The sequence below is a fragment of the Vipera ursinii genome, assembly GCF_947247035.1.
Source record: "Vipera ursinii genome assembly, chromosome: 2".
Lineage (NCBI taxonomy): Eukaryota > Metazoa > Chordata > Lepidosauria > Squamata > Viperidae > Vipera > Vipera ursinii.
Window position 1 is genome coordinate 137,754,488 of NC_139513.1, and position 22,560 is coordinate 137,777,047.

General features: G+C 43.4%; 1 protein-coding gene across 3 annotated transcripts in view; it reads left to right on the forward strand.

Annotated features, from left to right (window-relative positions):
* RBMS2 (RNA binding motif single stranded interacting protein 2) overlaps nt 1-22,560 on the forward strand; it is a 76,455-nt gene that overhangs the window by 52,355 nt on the left and 1,540 nt on the right. The window contains exons 4-13 of one of the 3 annotated variants that reach the window (XM_083353965.1): nt 792-883; nt 3,033-3,190; nt 8,338-8,417; nt 13,361-13,470; nt 18,434-18,480; nt 18,661-18,754; nt 19,500-19,550; nt 20,148-20,261; nt 20,352-20,432; nt 21,479-21,565. In XM_083353965.1, the coding sequence (XP_083210091.1) occupies nt 792-883; nt 3,033-3,190; nt 8,338-8,417; nt 13,361-13,470; nt 18,434-18,480; nt 18,661-18,754; nt 19,500-19,550; nt 20,148-20,261; nt 20,352-20,432; nt 21,479-21,559 (908 nt within the window). In that variant the 3' untranslated portion in view covers nt 21,560-21,565. The remainder of the gene's footprint in view (nt 1-791; nt 884-3,032; nt 3,191-8,337; nt 8,418-13,360; nt 13,471-18,433; nt 18,481-18,660; nt 18,755-19,499; nt 19,551-20,147; nt 20,262-20,351; nt 20,433-21,478; nt 21,566-22,560) is intronic. The other 2 variants (XM_083353966.1, XM_083353967.1) reach the window with 2 other exon arrangements.

The following is a 22,560-nucleotide window of genomic DNA, read 5'->3' on the forward strand; positions in this document are numbered from 1 at the left end:
CCACGATGGTTGGGGGGGGAGGGGAGTTGCATTCCTGAAATGCCAGACATTGCTGGGGAGAAAAAAAGATGGAGCATCCGCTCAGAGTACAAGCTGGAGGAGGAGGAGGAGGAGGAGGAGGAGAGGGAAGAGGAAGAAGAGAAGGGGGATCCTGCAGTCTGTATGGTTTAACGGTGAGACAGATCCTCCCTCTCTTGCCTTCGTGCCAATGTTTGCGAACCCGCCAGATAACATTAGGCTTGCCCCTCAGAATGATTGCCGGTTGTGGTGTGCTGGAGGGTGTGGTGCAGCTGAGAATGTGAAGGAGGTGGGGTGAGCCAGGAGGGGTTTGCTCCCGCTGCAAAGGTATGTCTCTTTGCTACTCACCCAGAAGTAGAGGGCTGTAGGAAGGATTCTTTGTGGTACAGGTAGTCCTCAACGTACGACCACAATTGAGCCCAATGTTTATGTTGCTAAGTGAAATACGTCTTAAGTGAGTTTGCCCCCATTTTACAATCTTTCTTAACCACGGTGAATCACCGCAGTTGTTAAGTTAGTAACACGGCTGTTAAGTGAATCTGGCTTCCCCACGGACTTCACATAAACACGAGTCACTTGCCAAGCATCTGAATTTTGATCATGTGACCAGGGGGATGCTGCAGTGGTCATAAGTGTGAAAAACGGTCTTCAGTGACCTCATAACTTTGAACGGTCATTAAATGAACTGCTGTAAGTCGAAGGCTACCTGTCCAAGCTAGAACTGGAATCTCCAAGGTCAACACGATTATCTTTTCCTCTCCTTGAACCTTCAGGTTATGGCTTTGTGGATTTTGACAGCCCCACAGCAGCTCAGAAGGCCGTGACGGCACTCAAGGCCAGTGGGGTCCAAGCCCAGATGGCCAAGGTAAGCCTTGAGCTGCAGGCCCACATGGCAGAGCCCTCCTCCCTTCCAACAAAGGAAAATGGGGATCTTCCTGACTAAGACAATCACGGTTAAAACTTCTAATTTAACCTTGTTCCTGGTGATTTAGCCTGGTTGAAGTGAGATCTTTCTTATAACTTGCCATGATGGAGAAGCTTTTCTGCAGAGTGTATTCTCCATCGTTACTGCGTTGCCCAGGGTTTCAAGGGTACCATTGGCGCTTCACGCCATGTGGTTGGAGTGGTGGTGCTGGTTGAAGTCATGACAAGTAGATGTGGTAAATTCTGCAGGAACCTAGGTTTTCCATGCAAGCCATCATTCAGACAAGTAGACAAGAGCAGCACCCACAGCTAATGTATCTTAGTATTGAATCAGACCCCGGCAATTACATGAGACTCTACCATAGCAGACTAAATTATGTATCCATTAAGTTCAATATCCTGGCCTTAGAATCCCAGAATAATTCCAGTATTACTCAGTCTCACTTGGTCAGGCGATGATTCCTTTCCCAAGTTCTCTGGGAAAAGAACACTTTCCCCCCCCAAAAAAAACGTCTCTAGAGCTAGAGAGGCTAATGATTGAAGATAAACTGTTCAGTTATATGACGTATTAATTCCTCCCCAAACATGCACCTTGTATCTTGCTGATCACTTTAATTCCACTTTCCCCAAGCTGGTGCTTTCCAGATATATTGGGAGATGTTCTGGAAATTACGATGCCCCCATTTGGTTGGGGCTGATTGTTTGAGCCAAGTGGCAATGCTGATACTGAATTAAGCTGCAGATCCTCTTTCTCCTCCAACACACACACACACACACACACAGAGAGAGAGAGAGAGAGAGAGAGAGAGAGAGAGAGAGAGAGAGAGAGAGAGAGAGAGAACACATGAGAAGGGGTCCTCAATCCGTAGCCCATTGCAAAGTAGGTTGTGGCCCCTTGGGAACTGGGCCTTGCATGAAACCATCCCCTCCCCTCCCCCCCTCCCCGCTGCTGGTCCACAAAGCTGGAAAGGTTGGGTATCACTGTTCTGTAGGCCAAGATCAGCTGCTACTCAAAGAAGCAGAGAGCATCATTTATTTTTATTTTTTATTTTATTTTAATCTCATTTATATCCCGCCTTTCTCCGAAGACTCAGGGCGGCTTACAATTTAAACACAAACCAATGTGCTTAGCAATAGCCTTCATTCTATGTATATGCCTGCTTATTAGGGCTTTCACCACCACCCCAAGCGGCATTATTACAAAGTCAGCTTATTGCCCCCAACAATCTGGGTCCTCATTTTACCTACCTCGGAAGGATGGAAGGCTGAGTCAACCTTGAGCCTGGTGGGATGCGAACCTGCACTAATTGCAGGCAGCTGGTGTTACTTAAAGAGGCATTAGCCCACTGCTCCACCATGGCTCCTTGTGGTTCCATGTAAGAAATAAGTAATGCTCTCTTAGCCCAAGAATATCTACACATTCAATGGGTGGCAGATGTTGTACTCTGATACTCCAGTATATTTGGATTTACTCGGAGTAAATTACACTGTAATTGGGTTGTGGACTGGGGATCGAGGACCCTGCTAGAGAAGGCTTTCTCTCTCATTTTCTCTCTCTCTCTCTCTCTCCCCCCCCCCCCAGTATATCCTCTACATTTTTGTAAATTAAAGCCATGGCCAGCGGTGGGATTCCCTTGGAATGTCTTTGACAATCTATCTATTTGGAAAGAACACACAGCATTCACACATACACGTAGGGCATGTATGTCCTTCCCCGTGTGCAGCTCTTGCAGTTAGCACACTTGTATATGTGCTATAGCCAACAGTACTACAGGCCATGTTTGCTGCCTCACTTGCTCTCCTGGATGCTGGATATTTCCAATGCATCAGCTTCTCTTCATTCTGCTTCACAGCAGTGAGTCTCACTGGTGGGGGTTGCCCAGAGCAGAAACTGGGCTCTCTACCGAGATAATACGTTGAGTTCTCTTTATAAATGGAAAGGCCTCAGTATGCCTAGAGAAAGAGAGGCAGCGAGCATCTCAACAGAGGCAGGTGACACGTTCAGGAAGGGAAGGGAAAGTCCAAAGGAATGCGTCCCTGGGATGGGATGGACTATTGCTAGGCAACAGCCTGACTTCTTGTTTCCATAGCAACAGGAGCAGGATCCTACCAACCTCTACCTGTCAAACTTGCCTTTGGGCATGGATGAGGCTGAATTGGAGTCGATGCTGAAGCCATTCGGACAAGTCATCTCTACACGTATCCTACGTGATGCCAGCGGCACCAGCCGAGGAGTTGGCTTTGCCAGGTCAGGGAGGATGGCTGGGACAGGGTTGGGGATCGTTTGGTTTAATGATACACTTTTTCAGCTCTATACAGTAGTGCTGGCTTAAAAAGACAAAGAGGCCTAGCCTATGCTCACTCAGGGAGCCCTCAGAAATGTGGTGCATTCACATGTGGTGCATTCACATCTCGTATGTGAGCAAGCACCTTGAACCATTCCTTTGCCCAAAGGTCGTTTTCTGTCGGAATACCTGCACAGAGATTTGCTTGGCTAAATATTCCCTTATGCATGGAGAATGTGCAAATATGCTGAGCATTTGCAAACATTTCCCTCTTGCTTCAAGGTGGTGATGGGCATTTGCCTTTATTTACTCTTCCATGTCCTATTCCTATGTTGTAGGGTTGGGATAGCTATAGTTACACTCTTCTGTGTTGGTTTACTGGGAACTAGATATGGACATTTAGCTGTTCTATGGAAGCTTTTCTACATGCCTCTGAAACCATATCATTTTAGCTCACTGTGTGTCTTTCAGTTTTTCCCCCTAAATATGCCATCACCAAATGTTCCTAAAAGATCAAGATAGGCTGCAGTGAAAAATGGTTGAGCGTTGACACTCAAAATGATTCTTTTCCATGTTTGGCAGGCAGAAAAAGTTGAACTTCAATGGCACTTTGTATGCCCTAAAGACTTATAACATGTGGCTAACTTGTGGGCCAAAGAAATGTCCCAGATGTTTTGATGCGGAGTACAAAGCCTTAGGTTACCTCCTTCACTTTTCCCATGACACCCAACTGCTGTTCAGTCTTCAGTTTAGCCTTAGGGAGAAGCAAGATATTTAGCCAATTGCTTGAGAGGGGACGGGAGGAAAACTGGAAGCAGAAAACTCGTGATTTAGAAATGGCTTTGTGTGGAACAGGAACGCTGAAAGACAGAAGCAACCATTGATCCTGCAGTTTCCCGATTCATAATGACGTTTTGCATTGTTTGCAAAAGACATCTGTATGCATTTGGTTCCTAACCCAAGATCTCTGCTAAAGATTTCTCTAACTTTAGAATTACTCTTAGGCAGTGCTTTTTTTGTAAAAGAAAAAGGTGCCGGAACTCACACATGTCATACAACCTGCCTTGCCTACCCTACAAGGTTACATCCAAAAAAGGTGCCGGAACTCCGTTCTGAGCGTTCTATGAGAAAAAAAGCCCTGCTCTTAGGCGTAGAAGGGTACCTCCAAGCTTCTCCTTTGCTGCTCAGACATCCACCTGGGTGGGCAATTTTGTTTTGTATTCTCCCTTTCCTGTGTTAGCTTGGCCATTCTTTTCTATCCTACATTGCCCTCTACTGCCAAACGTTCATATTGCAACAAACAGTTCCTGGCTCCTCCATATTTTATTTCCTTCATACCTGAAAAAGTAAACCTGGTCGAATTAGCAACGGTTGGTTAATTATATATCCCTGTTTCTTATAGCTGGTTGTAATGGATGAAGGTCTCGTAAAGAGAGGAGAGAAACTAAAACATTGGTTTCCCTCTCTGTGTCAAAGCTGATTTGCTACCCCTGCTTTCTTTCAAAGTCTACAGCTCTAAAATATTTTCCCGGAGTCCTTAGATGTAGCATTTGAAAGCCAAAAGGGATAACAAGCAAATGAGATGTTTAATCATCATAGCAGAGCCATGTGGACACACAGGCCAGCATCAGGAAAGCAAAGGCTCAGAATGAACAAAGACTTGCAACAAAAGTCAAAGGTATTAAAAGGTATTTATTTCAACATATAACTGACAAGGAAAAAAAATCGAAACAGTCAGAGAAAAGATGAGAAAGAGAAAAGATGGAAAGGAAGTAACAGGCAGTAGAGAAAAAGCAGAGCTGCTTAACTTATTCTTTGCATCAGTCTTCACACAAAAAGAAAGTATAGCCCAACCTACTAAAAACATAACTGTAAAAGACAGACTAGAAATAAAAATTAAAATAAGCAAGAAAATGGTAAGAGAACATCTGTCTGATATTGATGAATAGAAATCACCGGGACCTGACTGATTACATCCCAGAGTTCTAAAGCAGGGCTTTTCAACCAGTGGTGCGGGTACCACCTGTGGTACATTGGCACCTGGCAGGTGGTACACGGCCATCCTAGAAAAGTGGAAGCGGGGGAGGGGAGTGAGCTGAACCGGTGGCAGCACTGCGCAAGCTTGAGCGAGAGATGGCTGGAGCTGCAGGGCTGTCAGGGCTCAGCGCCAGGCTCTAGCTGGAGCTCGGTGCTGATCCTGGCGCTTCTGCTGAGACCAGAAGAAGCGCCGATCAGCTGGAATGTTGTAGCATCTCCAGGGTCTTGTGATTTACATTCAGATGCTCGGCAACTGATTCATATTTATGATGGTCACAGTGTCCCAGGGTCATGTGAAGTGACCAAAACCTGCTGCAACCACCAAGCAGATTGGGGGGGGAATAAAAACCAAACCCCCACCCCACCCCACCCCTGCTGCCAATCCTCAACAGAAATGCTCACAACAGTGAAAACCTCGGACAGGAGGAAGAGCGCCACCAGGCGGGCAGGCAGGTGTCTTGCTCGGCTGTGGCTTGGGGGGCACTTTTTTCAGTGCCATTGTGACTTTGAACAGTCACTAAGCGGACTGTTGTAAGTCGAGGACTACCTGTACTTCATCACTTTTGTCCTTTTTTTTTGGTCATCAAGTTTTTGACACCTTGCTAGGCGCCTGGTGGTACTCGGATGTTACCATGTCCTAAAAGTGGTACAATGGGTGAAAAGGTTGAAAAGCCCTGTTCTAAAGGAGCTGGCAGATGTCATCTCAGAACCACTGTACCACATCTTTCAAAAATCCAGAAGCACCAGGGAACTACCAGAGGACTGGAAAAGAGCTGATGTGGTTCCTATCTTCAAAAAAGGAGGGGAAAAATACAGACTCAGAAACTACAGACCAATCAGCCTAACATCAAAAAACAGATCTGTGAACATCTAGAAACAAAGTAATAACTAGAAGTCAGCACAGGTTTGTTAAAAACAGATCATGCCATACCAATCCCATTTCGTTATTTGAGAAAGTGACTAAATTAGTAGACCAGCGAAATACTGTGGGCATACTATACTTAGACTTCAGCTAAGCGTTCGACAAAGTAGACCACAACCTACTTCTTGGTAAGCTAGAAAAAAGTGGGATAGATAGCATCACCACCAAATGGTTTTGTAACTGGCTGACAAACTGCTTAATGAGTAGTCCTTAATGATACTATGTCTACATGAAGGGAAGTAAGCAGTGGAGTACCACAAGGTTCCGTCTTAGGCCCAGTACTCTTCAATATCTTCATAAACGACTTAGATGAGGGAATAGAAGGGGAACTCATCAAATTTGCAGATGACACTAAGCTGGCAGGAATAGCCAACACCCTAGATGATAGGCTCAGGATCCAGGTGAATCTTGACAGACCTGAACACTGGGCCCTATCTAACAAAATGAAATTCAATATAGGGAAAAATAAAGTTTTACACTTAGGCGAGAGAAACCAGAAGTACACATATAGATTGAGTGAAGCCTGGCTTAATAGCAGTAATTGTGAGAGGGATCTTGGAGTCTTAGTAGACAGTCAATCAAATGTGAGCCAGTAGTGTGCGGCGGCAGCCAAAAAAGCCAATGCAATGCTAAGTTGCATTAACAGAGGGATTCAGTCAAGATCACGTGAGGTATTAATACCACTCTATAAAGCCTTAGTAAGACCACACCTAGAATGATGCATCCAGTTTTGGTCACCACACTATAAAAAAGATGTTAAGACTCTAGAAAAGTGCAGAGAAGAGCAAGAAAGATGATTAGTGGACTGGAGGTTAAAACGTGAAGAATGATTGCAGGACCTGGGCATGGCTAGTCTAGTGAAGAGAAGGACCAGGGGAGAAATAATAGCAGTGTTCCAGTATTTAAGGGGCTGTCACAGAGAGGAGGGGGGGGTCAACCTATTTTCCAAAGCACCTGAAGGCCAGACAAGGAACAATGGTTAGAAACTGATCAAGGAAAGATTCAAACTAGAAATAAGGAGAAATTTTCTGACAGTGAGAACACTCAACCAATTGAACAGTTTGCCTTCAGATGTTGTGGGTGCTTGATCACTGGAAGCTTTCAAGAAGAGACTGGACAGCCATGTGTCAGAAATGGTATAGGGTCTCCTGCTTAAGCAGGCGGTTGGACTAGATGTCCTATAAGGTCCCTTCCAACTCTGTTATTCTATTCTATTCTATTTTGAAAGCTCCTTGCAATATTGGAGCTACTTGGAGTCATAAATTCATATCCAACTAGAGATTCAAAACCAGTGGATTGGTTTGTCTAGTCCAGGTTAATTCTGATGTCATATTTTTGCATTCTTGGATTCATTTTTAATAATCTCCCCGAGGAAATGTTGCCTAGGAACGAGCCATCTCATAAATTTTCCGATTTGATCTGTTAGCTTTGATGAATCTTGATTAGGAGATTCTAGGAGGATCACGGGCTATTAATTCCTATCTAATTTTTCCAAATACTGATGCTCATCACAAGTCTCTGAGCTTAACAGAAAGTTAAGTACGTGGATTTCTTATTACACTGTTCTCCCTCAAGAACTCACCCCAATGCCCCTGTCCCTTCCCCCTCTGCAGAGTCCTGTAAATCAGTGTTTAAGGTGCGTAGATTTCAACTCCCAGATTTCCCCAACCAGTGTGATGGCTGAGGAATTCTGGGAGTTGAAGTCCACACATCTTAAAAGTTGCTGAGATTGGGAGACGCTGCTTTAAATGGAAGCAGCGCCATTTAAAGGGCTGTTTCTCAATCTTGACAACTTGAAGAGGAGCGTCGACATGAATTGGAGTTGACATGGAGCTGTTTTTCGTTCAGCTCCTCGTCAGCTCAGCCACGTATAATCCAATGAATTTCTTCATAGGAATTACGGGTCGGTAACTTTCACATCTGGTATATTTTGAGCTGCAGGTCCTATCAATGAGGAGCAGGTTGCCTAGATGTTTTGCGGAGATTGTCCACATCCCTTCTCATGGCTGGGTTGCTCATGTCTGAGAGCCTCGGAGTGCCACAGCACTTGTTAACACAGCACATTCTTCTCCCTACTTATTCCTGCAAAGAAACATTTGGCATTTTCTCCATCCCAGCTTCATGGACGCTTTCTTTTCATTGCTTCCCCAGGATGGAGTCTACAGAAAAGTGTGAAGCCATCATCACCCACTTCAATGGCAAATATATCAAGACACCTCCTGGGGTCCCAGGTGAGAAAGTCCTATAAGAGGGAGGGTAAATTGGTTCCTTTCCAGAGGAACAAAAGTTTAAGGTAGTAGAAGCAGCAACAGCATCAAGACCAGCGGTGTTTTTTCTTGCATCTGTAAAAGGCCACCATACCAAATAATAAAACAACATCGAGACATTAGTACAGTAGCTTCCTATGCTACAATTAAGGTCACAACTACTATATAAAGACTCGAGTTAGCCAGCAGTTAAAAGTGGTACCTTTCATAAATACTAATCACTTTGGAGCCCACTGATTTAGGAAAAAAGGAAGGATTCATCCAGGGACGGTTCAGAATAGGACACACTGTGCTGTTCTAGATCCAGATCATCAGATAAGGAAAAATGTTAGGTGACCTGCTAAGAGACTGCTGCAGTAATCCAGCCAAGGGATGATCAGGGCATGAAGCCATTGCTTTGCTGTTTCTGTGAGGAGGAACTGATAAAGCCAATGAATATTCTTTAAATAAAATCTCCCACGTTTTTTTATTATTATTATTATTATTATTACCTGTTCACAACAATGTGAAGTCAAAGCTGCCATTTTTAAAACTGTGTTAGTCTTCATACACACAAGAGTTCTTCCCAAGAACCTAGAAAATCATACTGCTATCAGTGTAGTATATGTGTGGATCCAAGGAGTGTCTTTTTCAAATGACAGGTGGGAATTTTGTGTAAGTGCAGTTTTTTTAAGTTCTGTCCCAGATTTTTTTGGGGTTGGTACCCAGTATGCTAATAACCACTGGATGCAACCGGGCCCCTTTATGCCACATTCATTCAGTTTTGGTGATTGTAGTTCTTGATACTTGGTGACGTTCTCCAATTCTTTGTCTTCTGTCTACTACTATCCCTTGGTATGGTCACATCAGTTATCCACATTTTCTTTTCAACCACGGTTGAATCCAGAAATCTCACAATATTTTAACCTACTCGTTTTCAACTACTTTTTCGGCTCTCTTTTTTCCCCCCACCAATTTTTCAGTATTGGTACACGGTCATTTTTACAGATGTTCTACCAAATTGGGGTTTTTTTGGTTTACGTTTTTATCTTGCCTTTTAAAAAAAAATTGGTCAATTCAAGGGGGTGAACATATGTTCAGCCTCCTATTTTTCCCCCAGAACAAAATTATCAGGGAAGGTTTTTTTTTTAAATGAAAATGAATCATCAAGTTGGACTTGCTGGTGGCAACTGGCTGCCCAAAACCAGAAACGGAGAGAGAGAAGGGTTGAGACACAATAGTCTTCCCACTTAGCTTGAGATGGAGGAAACCCATCCAGCCCAATATCAACATCCATCCAGGCATTTGGAAAGATACTCAAAAATACACCTGTGTGTTGTCTATGAAAAACCTAGGATACTGTAATGTTCCACATCACAGGAAAATGTGTTGTCAGATGAGTATGAGTAAAACCAATGAAATACAGTGTGAGCAGTTCCAAGGTAGCTTCAGAAGAGGGCAACGTGGCTGAATGGTTAGGGCAGTGATGGTGAACCTTTTAGAGACCGAGTGCCCAAACTGCAACCCAAAACCCACTTATGTATTATTGGGTGCCGGGTGGGCGTGGGCCATTGGGTAGGTGTGGCCCATTGGGTGAGTGTGGCTGCGGTGGTAACGGCAGACTGGGTGGGACTAAAAAGTTCAATCAATCAATCCCAACTTTGTGAGATCTTTTTTTCCCCCCGCAAGAGTTGAAATTGATTGATTGATTTGAACCCTTTTTTTTTGCACACAGCGGCGGAGGCCTAAAGTGAAAAGGTTTTCTAAAACCCAGCTGAAGGCCTAGGACTGGGGCGATAGCATGCGTGCCCATAGAGAGGGCTCTGTGTGCCACCTGTGGCACGCGTGCCATAGGTTCACCACCACGGGGTTAGGGTTTCAAGTGCAGAAGAAAGAAGTTACAGCCCTGAAACTGGAGCTACGTGGTTCTCCATTTATAATGTGTAAAAATGTGTTGCTGTGGGTAACCTGATTGAAACAGGTCGATGGAATTGGTGAGACAGGGAAGGAACTGAGCGTTGCTGAAAAAGAACAGTTTACCAGCCTAATGAGTACAGGCAGGCCACGTAGTCAATAAAGGAAGGTGGGAATTGGATCAGAAGGGCTGTTCTGATCAAATGGGTCTGCTAAAATTATTTTGGCCAGAGGCCCCCAACCTTTAGGGCCGCCGGGACTGGTTCCGTGGGGAGAGGTTTTTCCGCGGACCGGAGGGGGTGTGGTTTTGTGTGCTGCCCGCATCCCGCGGATGGGGCTTTGTTTGTGCGGACCAATTGCTGGCATGCCACAGCCCGGTACCGGTCCACAGATTGGGGGTTGGGGACCCCTGATTTTGGCTACTGCCTCTTCCTGAGAAGTATGAATTAAGTCATCTAAATCTGACCCGGTGGTAAAATTGTGGCCTGAAGAGGAGGGGTAAAACACTTCAAGCAGGAAGAGACATGACTGGACTAAGCAGATGAACAAGTTAGAATAGCAGGATGGTCTTAAGAGGCACGTGTGGCGAACGTTTTGGGGTCATTTCCTATGTGCAGCAGCATTAAGGAATCATACTTTTTCCATGGAGTAAAATTTCACAGCGTGGTTCCCAACAAAGGTAGTTTATAAGAGGGGCATTTTTATTTCCTTATTTGCATCCAGCTCATCACATCTCAAATAAGTGGGGGCGCTACCAAAAAAATTAAGGGTTTCTTGCCATTTCCAGGCTATGATCAATTGATCATGTCTGGTAAATACAATATTGCACTGTCTTCCATCCCTTTCCCTTAGCTGCCTTCTATAGGTTGCTTCTTGGTGGTGGTGAGGCTGCTGTTATTGCATTTGTGTCCCAAATTTTGTCTGAACACTCCAGGAGCTTAGATGAAGACTGACCTTAATTTAATTCCCACAACAATAAAGATGGATTATGTTGAGAGAAGATGACTGTCCCCAAATCACCTAAACAATATTTGTGTCAGAGAATCACTTAAATATGAGCCAGCAGTGTGGTGCAGCTGCCAAAAAAGCCAACACACTGCTAGGCTGCATTAACAGAGGGATAGACTCAAGATCAAGTGAAGTGTTAATACCACTTTACAATGTTTTGGTAAGGCCACACCTGGAATACTGCATCCAGTTTTGGCCACCACAATGTAAAAAAGATGTTGAGACTCTAGAAAGGGTACAGAGAAGAGCAACAAAGATGATTGGGGGACTGGAGGCTAAAACATATAGGGAACGGTTGCTGGAATTGGGTATGTCTAGTTTAACGAAGAGAAGGGTGAGGGGTGACATGATAGCAGCGTTCCAATATCTCAGGGGCTGCCACAAAGAAGAGGGAGTCAAGCTATTCTCCAAAGCACCTGAAGACAGGACAAGAAGCAACGGATGGAAACTAGTCAAGGAGAGAAGCAACCTAGAACTAAGGACAAGCTTCCTGACAGTCAGAACAATTAATCAGTGGAACAACCTGCCTCCAGAAGCAGTGAATGCTCCAACACTGGAAGTTTTTAAGAAGAGACTGGACAGCCATTTGCCTGAAATGGTTTAGGGCAGGGGTAGGCAACCTCGGCTCTTTTATGACTCATGGACTTCAACTCCCAGAATTCCTGAGTCAGCATATCTGACTCAGGAATTCTGGGAGTTGAAGTCCATGAGTCATAAAAGAGCCAAGGTTGCCTACCCCTGGTATAGGGTTTCCTGCCTGAGCAGGGGGTTGGACTAGATGACCTCCAAGTTCCCTTCCAACTTTTATTATTATTATTATTATTATTATTATTATTATTATTATTATTATTATTATTATTATTATTTGCTTGATCGAGTCCATGATACACATCCAATGCTGCAATGGCTTCAGCTGCAGACTCTCCAGTGCAGGCTGCGATAAAACTAGGCTGCATAACGAAACCCGAGCTTGGGGAGAGGGATCACAACCACCCCACTCAGAGGAAGCATATATGATTGGGGCATAAAAAAGCATGTCTGTCCAACTATTATTATTTTTTGGCGTTCTTTCTGACAAGCTATTTTTATAATCTGCTTTTTCAAAGTGGCCATACCTTGTGCCCTCCCCACCCCCCACCCCCAATAACTCACAATTAGCGGCTCCTTGGTTTTGGTGCATGTATCAGCTGGCCCTTCTGACTAGTGGGCCAAGGGCCCAGTGGAGGGAGGTAGGACTAGAGTATCCTCTTGTACATAAGTGCTGCTCATGTGGTAGTAATTCAGAATGCTATGTAGCTCTGTACACTCTCCCAGTTGTGGGAGAAGAGAGTAGTTGCTTGGCAACAAAAAGGAAGGTTAACCACAAGCGTTCAAGGAAAAACAGTAGCATGACACTGAAGTCTGCAAGTCTTTAAATGGAAAGCTGCCTGGGCCACACACACTGTGGATGGAGGCTGTTGCATTCCCGACAGAATGCTAATATGCCTAGCACTAATGTGAAAATAAAAGTCTGCAGATGGTCTCACAAAAGTCACAGAATTGATGCTAACTAGCTCTTCTGACTTCCCCTGGGCACGGCTGGATCCCGAACAATGGCAGAAGGTTTCTTTCTTTGTTCTAACCAGGAAGGGTGAAAAAAAGAAAAGGGGCGGGTCTTCTTGGTGGTCCAGAGATAGGATGAAGTCAAGGAGAAGAAGAAGAAAGGGTGAGCAGCGCTGTGTCCAATGTGATCAGCCATGGCTGTACATTTTGGATCTTCAGCTTGATGTTAACAGTTACTGCTACAAAGCAAAGTAGCCTCTTGTTAATGAGTGCACCAGAGACGGAACAGTGTGTCGAGTGGAATTCAGTGTATCAAGTCAGCTGTGAAGAGAAGGTTTATGTTTAGATTCATTGCTTTGCATTGAGAGAATACGGAGCCCTAGGAATATCATTCAAACTAGGAGCGTCCAGATCTGTTACAACAAAAGTCCCAAGTCTAATCCCAGGTTTATTTTTTCCTGCAGCTCCTCCAGATCCGCTGCTTTGCAAGTTTGCTGATGGTGGCCAGAAGAAGCGCCAGAATCAGGGCAAATATGTGCAAAATGGACGAGCCTGGCCAAGGGAAAGTGACACGGTAAGCGTGAGGGTCAGCAGGAGATTAGAGGGCTTCAACGGACACAGAACACTCTTTGGTCATATATGGTGGCCTAACGAGAACTTGATAAAAAGTTTGTCATGTTCGCTCCTAGCATGGAACTTCCTTTTTTGCAATAATTTTTATTAAGAATTGCATTGTAGAAATAAAACTAATGCAAACAACAAAAGATTAAAAAAGCCCAGCAAGTATAGTTAACATAAACAACTTTTCTCTCTCTCTTAAAATACAACCGATCATTTCTTCATCCCATATCCCATCCCGTTCTCTATCAACAAATCTTTAAAACCGCACCGCTCCATTTCCGTCAGTAAAAGTCCATTAGGATTTAAGAAGTAGCAACATAACTATTGTAAACTATGTTCAATAAATCCATTTTGAGTCCTTGTTTTTACATTTATTTCCGATTTTCTTTAAACAAATCCCCCTATATTGTTTTTTCAAATATTTATTTATTTATATCCCACTTTTATTATTTTTACATATACCTGAAGGCCGCAAAATTATCCGACACATCTTCCTCCTCCTATTTTCCCCACCACCAACCCTGTGAGGTGGGTTGGGCTGAGAGAGAATGACCGGCCCAAAGTCACCCAGCTGGTTTTCATGGCTAACTTGGGACTTGAACTCATGGCCTTCTGTTTTCTAGCCTAGACCAAACTGGTTTGTAAATAAACAAAACTTTTAAAACATAAAACAGTTCTAGTCCACTTAAGTCTATTAAACATTACCAGAATTAGCAATCAATCTCTTTTAATCTTGGTCAAATAAACCAACTATGTAATCTTTCCCCTTTCTCATAACAACCTTTAGTCTTCTCAGATAATATCCAAACATCTGTTTTCTTCTCATGTTCTCTTTATGTCTTCTCACAAAATCACTGGCACCTTTTTCAAAGCCCTTCTGTAGCTCCAGTATAAAGAGGTTATCCACATCATTCTTCATATTCTCCATGTTTCCTCTCACAAAATTGTTGATAACCTTAACAAATTCCTTTTGCAAATCCCATATGAAGAGATTATTCACATCACTCTTCTGGTTTACTATTTACAAGTTTTTTTTCCCTTCAATCAACCAGTTTCACTTGTATGTCCAACAGCTCTCTTTTTTTTGGTTTCCACTATTCACCTTTTCCCTCTGTTTATAATTTTTAAATCTGCATTTAAATCAATTTCAACTTTATTCAATAAAATCTGTTTCTCTTCCACAATGCCATCCAATTTATCTTATCCTGGCAAATAAATTTAAAATTATGTTTTGCCCCAGAAAGTCATATACCTCACTCAATAAATCTCTTGATACATTCATTTCCTTCTTGTGCCTTCAAAGTCATCAATTATTGTTTTCAAATATAAATACTGAATGTTTCTCATGGGAAAAATCCTTTTAATTAATTTCAAAGTTTTAATTCAAGTTCCTCTAAACGTTTAATCTATTTGAAAATTTCTAGAACCCAGCACTCTAATCACTTTTTGCTATATATTTTTTTAAAAAAAGTTTCTACAAAATCCCACGACTCCCAGCTGATTGCAAGCAGTGGCAAAATCCTTGGTTTCTGCCGTGTACTCACAAAAAAATAGCTGTCTGGAATACATATGAGTAATCTCAAATGTCTCTCCTTTCTCCGGAGAGATTTTGACGGTCTGGATCCTGCCTCCTGCTACTATTTTCAACTGTAATCTCTCCCACTGCTCCGTGGTAGGTCAGCGTGCTATTTCCTCACTGCATACAACTGCATCCCTGGCATGGAACTTCCTAAGCAAACTGTTTTCCCATCTCTCCCTTTGGATTTTGTGAACTGGCCACAAGTTGTGCAGTCTAAGCTTAGAGACAGGAGAAGTTCCCTAACAGCTTGACCGGCTGTACTGACATGCCACTCTAAGCTGGTTGAGAGAACAGCCTCTCTGCTGGCCTGGATAAGGCTTGCAACTTGTTCCCAGAAAGGGGAAATAAAAACTACGGCTTCGCTAAGCTGAGAACCTGGTGCACTGGGGAACCGGAAGAGGCATGAGCCATATGTGAATTAACAACAACAACAACTTTTATTGATTAGCCCTTGGGCCATATCAAAGTACAAAGTTCCAGCAACAAACCATCACCAAAACTAGATAAAAGCAATCCGAAATGGAATTTGATAAAATACAATTTAAAATGGAATTAAAATACAATTTAAGTTAAAATAGTAATAAAATGCAAATTTAAGATATAGATAAAATATGGAAACATTATATTTCGGAGTCGCCCTTACAATCTACCCCAATCAGTCCCACATATGCAGATCTTAACTGGATCATTTTGTTCAAATACTGTGCTACGTTGAATGTTATTTTCAAGTTCTGGCCGGACATAAGGTAAGTTATTTTGATATGGGGATCCCAATGGGTCATTCGTTTGGTATATAGACCAAGATACCTGTCTCTCACCCTCTTATACAAACAACAGTCAAATAGGATGTGAGCCAGGTCCTCTACCTCTGCCGCTCCGCAAATGCAGAGACGCTCATTGTACGGTATAGCATGAAATCTCCCATATCTGACCATTGTGTCAAGCTGTTCAAATCTTGCTCTCGTGAATATCTCCCTAAGATGTTTTGGGAGTTGTGACTTCAAATAACTGTCCACTTGAAAAGTACATTTGTATTTACTCAGCCATTTCAAGTTACCCACCTTACTAAGGATAGCTATGTCAGTTTGTGCTTCTATATCCTTAATTCTTTGGGCAATTCTTTTTTTAGATTGTTCTCCTGTTACGCAAGAAACAGGAAGGCCACAGCTTCTTACAAAATTTGTTAGTTTGGTGATCCAGGAGATTTGTGATTGTAGTTTTATTTGCTCTAGTAGGCATAATTTGGGGAGTCTATCAGTCTCCATTTCATTAACTTTGCACCAGTAGTTATAAGCTCTAATTTTAGATAATGCCTGAATTGTATGAATTCCCAATTCAGCTCTAACTGCTGCAGCAGATGTTCTTGGATCTACACCCAAAATGCATCTCAGATGCTGGGACTGTGTTCGTTCTAAAGCTGTGGTTGAATAAAGACCCCAAATTTCTGCTCCATACAAGAGCATTGTCGTAACCTTAGCCTTATAAACTTTGAGTAGTGGCGCTAGGGACCCTGGGTAACTATGATTCTTTAGTTTGAGCAATAAATTCAAACGGGCTTTTGCTCTAAATGTACTTCGTTGATGATGGCAGGCCCAAGATCCAGTCTTGGAAAAAGTTACTCCCAAATATACAAAGGTATTAACCTGTTCAATTGGTTCACCGTCTAATTGCCACTTATGTCTCTGATGGTTTCTTCCAAACACCATTATTTTCGATTTGGATTTGCTAATAATTAGGGAGTTATCCTGGCAATAAGAGCTGAATCTTCTTAATAGCCTACATAATCCTACTTGTGAGTATGATAATAAAATCATATCATCAGCATAAAGCAAGCTGTTACAGTAAGTATTTAGGATCATCGGCATGTGTACCATGGTATCCTTCATTAACCCTGGCAAATCATTGATGTATAAATTAAATAATAATGGGGCCAGGATACACCCTTGCCTTATCCCTTTATTTGTGTGAATCCTATTAGTCAGGGCCCCATTAACCCCATACCGCACCCTCAAACAGGTACTTGTGTAAAGGGCTTTAATCAAAGCCAGAAGTCTGGGTTCTATTTTAAGAGATGTCAATTTACTCCATAGTACGTCTCTATTTACCATATCAAATGCTGCTGTAAGGTCTATAAAAGCAGCAAACAGGGGTCTCCTCTTATAGGCATATTTGGCAATTAGATGGTTCAAAACAAAGCAGTTATCAATAGTAGATCTGTTCTGTCTAAAACCTGCTTGTTCTTCTGTGAGGATGTTGTTTTCCTCTACCCAGATTTCAATTCTGTTCAAAAGGTACCTAGCATATATTTTTGCTACAATGTCAATCAGGCTGATGGGCCTATAATTACTAGGATCCTTTTTATTCCCTTTTTTATATATAGGGACAACTATTGCCATCTTCCACCCGTCTGGTATATGGCAGGTGTTATTTATGTGTGTAAAAAGACCTGCTAATACAGGGCCCCACCAGTTGGGAAATTTCTTAAATAATTCTGCTGGTAAAAAATCCTCGCCTGGGGCTTTATTGCTCTTTAAGCTTTTAATGATGGACTGTATCTCCTTTTCTGAAACTGGTGGCCAAGGGGGGAGGGTTCTCGGATTTACCAAATCACTGTTTAAAAATAATTTCTTTACCGGTTCGGTGGGGGCAAACAAGCACTGATAATAATTCTCCCAGTCCGCAGCAGAGATTGGTATGTCAAATGCAAATCTCCGTTCCTTCAGAATACCTGCTACTGAGTGCCAAAATAATACTGAATTATGACTTCTGGCAGCCAACTCAAGTTCTGACCAGATTGAAATGGCAAAACGTTTTTTCTTTAATGTTATAGTTTTTTTATATTCCCTTCTTGTGTGCAGCATCTTAGCTTGTATATGGGCAGTAGGATTCCTCTGGGCAAGCCTCATGGCTGCCTTCAATTTCTTTTTCTGTCGCTGGCAATCAGGATCAAACCAGCGAGGTCTACCCACTTGGGCTCTTTTTGTAGTAGGTTTAGCTGTTAGGTGTTTCTTCAGTATGTTACACAGATTGGAGAATGCATTGAAGGCTGACATCCAGTCAGTAGTAGATGACTGTATTGTTCTAGCCCACTTAGTAGCATTCTCTGTTTTAAGGCATTCTAATATTGCCTTAGTATCAACTTTGGCCCAAATTAACCTTTTATTTTGGGTCACCTCTACCTTTTTGGTGAGCCATCTGTCAGCCATGTTATATGGTCTTAAATCTGAGCGGCCTCGCAATGTCACACTTACAGGCTGATGGTCGCTATTGTCGCTAAGGTGTACTGTGACCTCTGAGAAGAGGTCAGCATATGTGAATTAACTATTGTTTCCTGCAGGGTGGGATGACCTTGACTTATGACCCTACAACAGCGTTACAAAACGGGTATGTCTTTGTTCTTCTGCCTTCCCCTTTTATTGGTAGGGTAATGTTTTTATTAGAAAATGGGGCCTGGCAGAATTAAACTGGCATGGCAACCAGTGGGAAGAGAGGTCTGGTGAGCGCTCTCGTCAGTTTTGGACAGACTTCTAACAGGCGGCTTTGCTCCCCCTATTTTCTCTGCAGGTTTTATACAACGCCCTATAGCCTGGGCCCAAACAGGATGATTGCCCAGACTGCGCTCTCCCCTTATCTCCCATCACCTGTTTCCTCCTACCAGGTATGTTACTTTGGCAGCTAATACTGGAGAACACAAACTCTGGGCCTGACTCACAACAACAGATGAGAGCTTGAAAATGGCTGTGCTCAGAATGGGGAGGAGAAGGAGGCAGCCTTTGTTTTTCTTCTTCAGTTGTACGTGTTGGCCAAACACAATCACAGGATTCCGTGATTAACATGGCTTGGGTTACTAAGAACAAGTCAGAAATGGCAAGAAATGATGTGATGGTATTGTGATGCATTTATTCAACCCCTTGTGTTTCCCCAGCAGGGGAAAAAAAATGAGAACGCATGTCTGATTTTTAGAACAAATGGAAGGTAATTCTGGTTAACTTTCCTGTTGTACCTCCTATTCAGCTAGCAGAAGTCACCTTGTCTAGATGAAAAGTACTTTAACGAGAATACTGTATAGCTATCCCTGCTACTTGTAAAACCCCTGTTCGCTGACTTTGTGTGTGATGGGGAAGGTCTGCCTTTAAAGTGGCCTTCCATGTTCAAAGATTATGGGAGTTGTAGTTCCAAATCCACTTTTTGGGAAGGAACCCAGAGTAGGGCAAGCCAGGTTAAGCGGAAAAGTCTACAAGGGTGTGAGCTGTGAACCAGAAGTCCTTGGTTGAAATCTTATCTGCACTACTTGGATATTGTTTCTCAGCCTGCTTCGTGACGGGGTTGACTAGCTCAATCAATCTACCTTTTAGGACTGTTTTGTTAAGATACCATGTATAAAACATGCTGCCTTATTCTAGGTCCACAGTCCATCTTGGATGCACCATCAGTCATACCTCATGCAGCCCACGGTGAGAGCTATTTCTGCCTACCTGCCTGCCTGCCTACCTACCTACCTGCCTGCCTGCCTGCCTGCCTGGAATCCTCCATTAAGGAAAATGTTGCAAAAGTTCTCGTAGTGCTAATTAGTCCTTTTAATTGTGAATTCAGATGGAACAGTAAAAGTTGGACTTGAGTTTTTTTTTAAAAAAAATTTTGCAAGAGTTTGGGCTTTCTCCCTTTCTAGTCCAAACGACAGGAAAAATGATTAAACTGTGTACTGTTTTTTGTTTTGTTCGTCTTCCTGGACCAGGAGGGTAAAAACACTTACGTGTCATCCTTATGTGTTAACACTTACGTATTAACTAACAACTAATATACTTTACTACTCATTGGGAAGACCTTCTTTGCTTTTAATTCAAAGCGCTGTGTGGCCCAGAGTGCTGGTCAGCAGGTCCCCCCTTTTCTAATTACCCTCCAGTTTGAACTTTTGGGAAATGCAGTGCTTTCATGCCAGAGTCTGTGGTAATAATGCACATTGTTCTTAGGACGTTTCTAGACTCATCCCTTCATTGCTTTCCATTTTGTCTCAGACGGTGCCCTCTTTTATTATGTGTTTTGTTCCCAAGCAGGGGACGGTGCTGACACCTGCCATGGACCACGCCATTTCCATCCAGCCCACTTCCATGATGGGGCCTCTCACCCAACAGCTGGGCCATCTGTCCCTCAGCGGTGCTGGCACAGTAAGGACCCCTTTCCTCCTTCCCCTTTTTTTGTGGGGCTGAGACCCAGTCCTGCTCTGGCCTCTTGACATTTTCTCTCCTTCTTACCAGTATATGCCAGCGGCAGCAGCTATGCAAGGAGCCTATATTCCCCAGTATACACCGGTGCCTTCCTCTAGTGTCGCGGTTGAGGTAAGAGGCCCTTTTCCCCTTCCTGCTTAAATTAGGAATGCTTCCTTGGTACAGATTTATGCCTTGAAACCACAGCAACAAACACCCCCCCCCCCCCCGCATGCTGAGTTCACATAACAACTTTGAGTAAGCTAAAATGGGGATGGGAAATGTGTGGCTTGTTTTCTCCCAGGGTCTCAACCTTTGCCTTAGCAACTGGCTCTTACGTCAAACCATTCAGGGTGAGTGAGTCACGTGACACATTATGTGACCCATTAACTTGGGTTTGGGATTTGGTGTGTTGTGTGAACGCAGCCTCTGGACTATATATTGTCTGGGGTAAACTACACACCTTTGCAGAGATTGTTTATCTTGCACCGATACACATTTTGGTTTTGTGTGTTTCCAGTAAAAAGGAGCAGGTTAACTGAGGGTAAGCTGGTGGGTGGAAATCCAGAGCATGCTTTATAGATTTTGGAAATGGCATCCCATAGATGGAAGAGGATTCCATATTCCTCTGCCACCCTTGCCATTACTTTTGTGACCTTTTCTTCACACACACACACACACACACACACACATACACAAAATTGTCTTTAGGAGCTATGGCATACATGCTTCGGATAATGATGTTTCCCAAACTAGCTTAAATTACTCTGGGAAGTTGATTAGCCATAATCTTTAATAGGTCCTATTCCGAAATGAGCTCTTTCTTCTACACACTGGTGTCTCCCCACAGAAGCCCTTGAATGCTTTTTCTTCCCAGCCACATAAGAGTCTTTCAATGCCGAGCATAAAAACCAGCACGGGGAAGGCCTCTGGCTCCCATCACAGGGTTGGGGATCTGAGTCTGTGTGGTGGGTAAGACGAGGAGCCTCTGGAGACCACTTTGCTGCTGGTAGAAAAGGCACGTGGCCAGTTGCTGAGCTCTTAACGAGGGAAGGGGAGAGGTCTGATTCCCTACCAAGCCACGTGGCGATTTGATCTTGCTCATCTTAGTGGAGCTGAGAGGTTGGGGGAAGATAACAGCTACCATCCCAATTCCCCCAATGGGTATTTTGTCACAGGAGAACAGTGGCCAGCAGAGCCACGTGACAGTGGAGTCTCCATCGGATCATGCTGCCTACTCGTATCAGTACAACAAGTAACAACAGGTAAGGACAGGAGTGTGTGTGTGTGGGACTGGCATATATATATACATATGTATATGTATATGTATAATGTATATGTATATGCAGTGCTTTTTTTGTAAAAGAAAAAGGTGCCGGAACTCACACGTCATACAACCCGCCTTGCCTAGCCTACAAGGTTCCATCCAAAAAATGGAAAAAACTCCATTCTGAACCTTCTATGACAAAAAAAGCCCTGTGTATATGTATATGTATGTATGTATATATATATATATATAGGTACAGGTATGTAGGTCTTGGCGTATTCGGTTCTTTTCCCGTGTAAGATTGAGTGTGTCTTGGCGACGTTTCGACGAGGTCCCACTCGTCATCTTTAGGCTGGTGTCTTTGGCTTCGTGCTTGACACACTCAATCTTACACAGGAAAAGACCCGAATACGCCAAGACCTACATACCTGTACCCGTGAAAATCTACGAAAACGTGTGTGTGTGTATGTAAATTAGTCGTCTTCTCCCAGAGATAGCTCCATTTTCATTCACTTGATCCTTTGCCAGTTCCGAGCTCGTGCCTGGGGGCCTTGGGCAATGGCCCTTGACCACACGAGTCATTTGAGCAATCTGGGTAGATTCACCCCCTTTTATCTCCTCCCCAAAGGAGGAAGAGAGGTGCAAGAGAAAGGAAGATAAGAGAAAGCAAGAGTTAGGAGTCCATTGAAGGTATTTTCTCCAGCAAGTCCAGAAACCTGGATTTTGCTCTGTTTGTCTTATCCACATGCCAGGAAACTTCCTTAAAGGAGGTCAGCATGGCACTTGAGAACTGGGCCACTGACTAGAACTGGGAATGAGTCATGGTGTGTGTGTGTGTGAGAGAGAGAGAGAGAGAGAGAGAGAGAGACTTGTTACAGCATTCAGTCATGGCCAATTGGAAAATGAGATCCAGGGTCCTCCCCACCCTGTTCCTTAATGTGGAGGGGCAGCAAACGTGGCTTGGAAATTAAACAACACTCCCCTCCCCAAAAT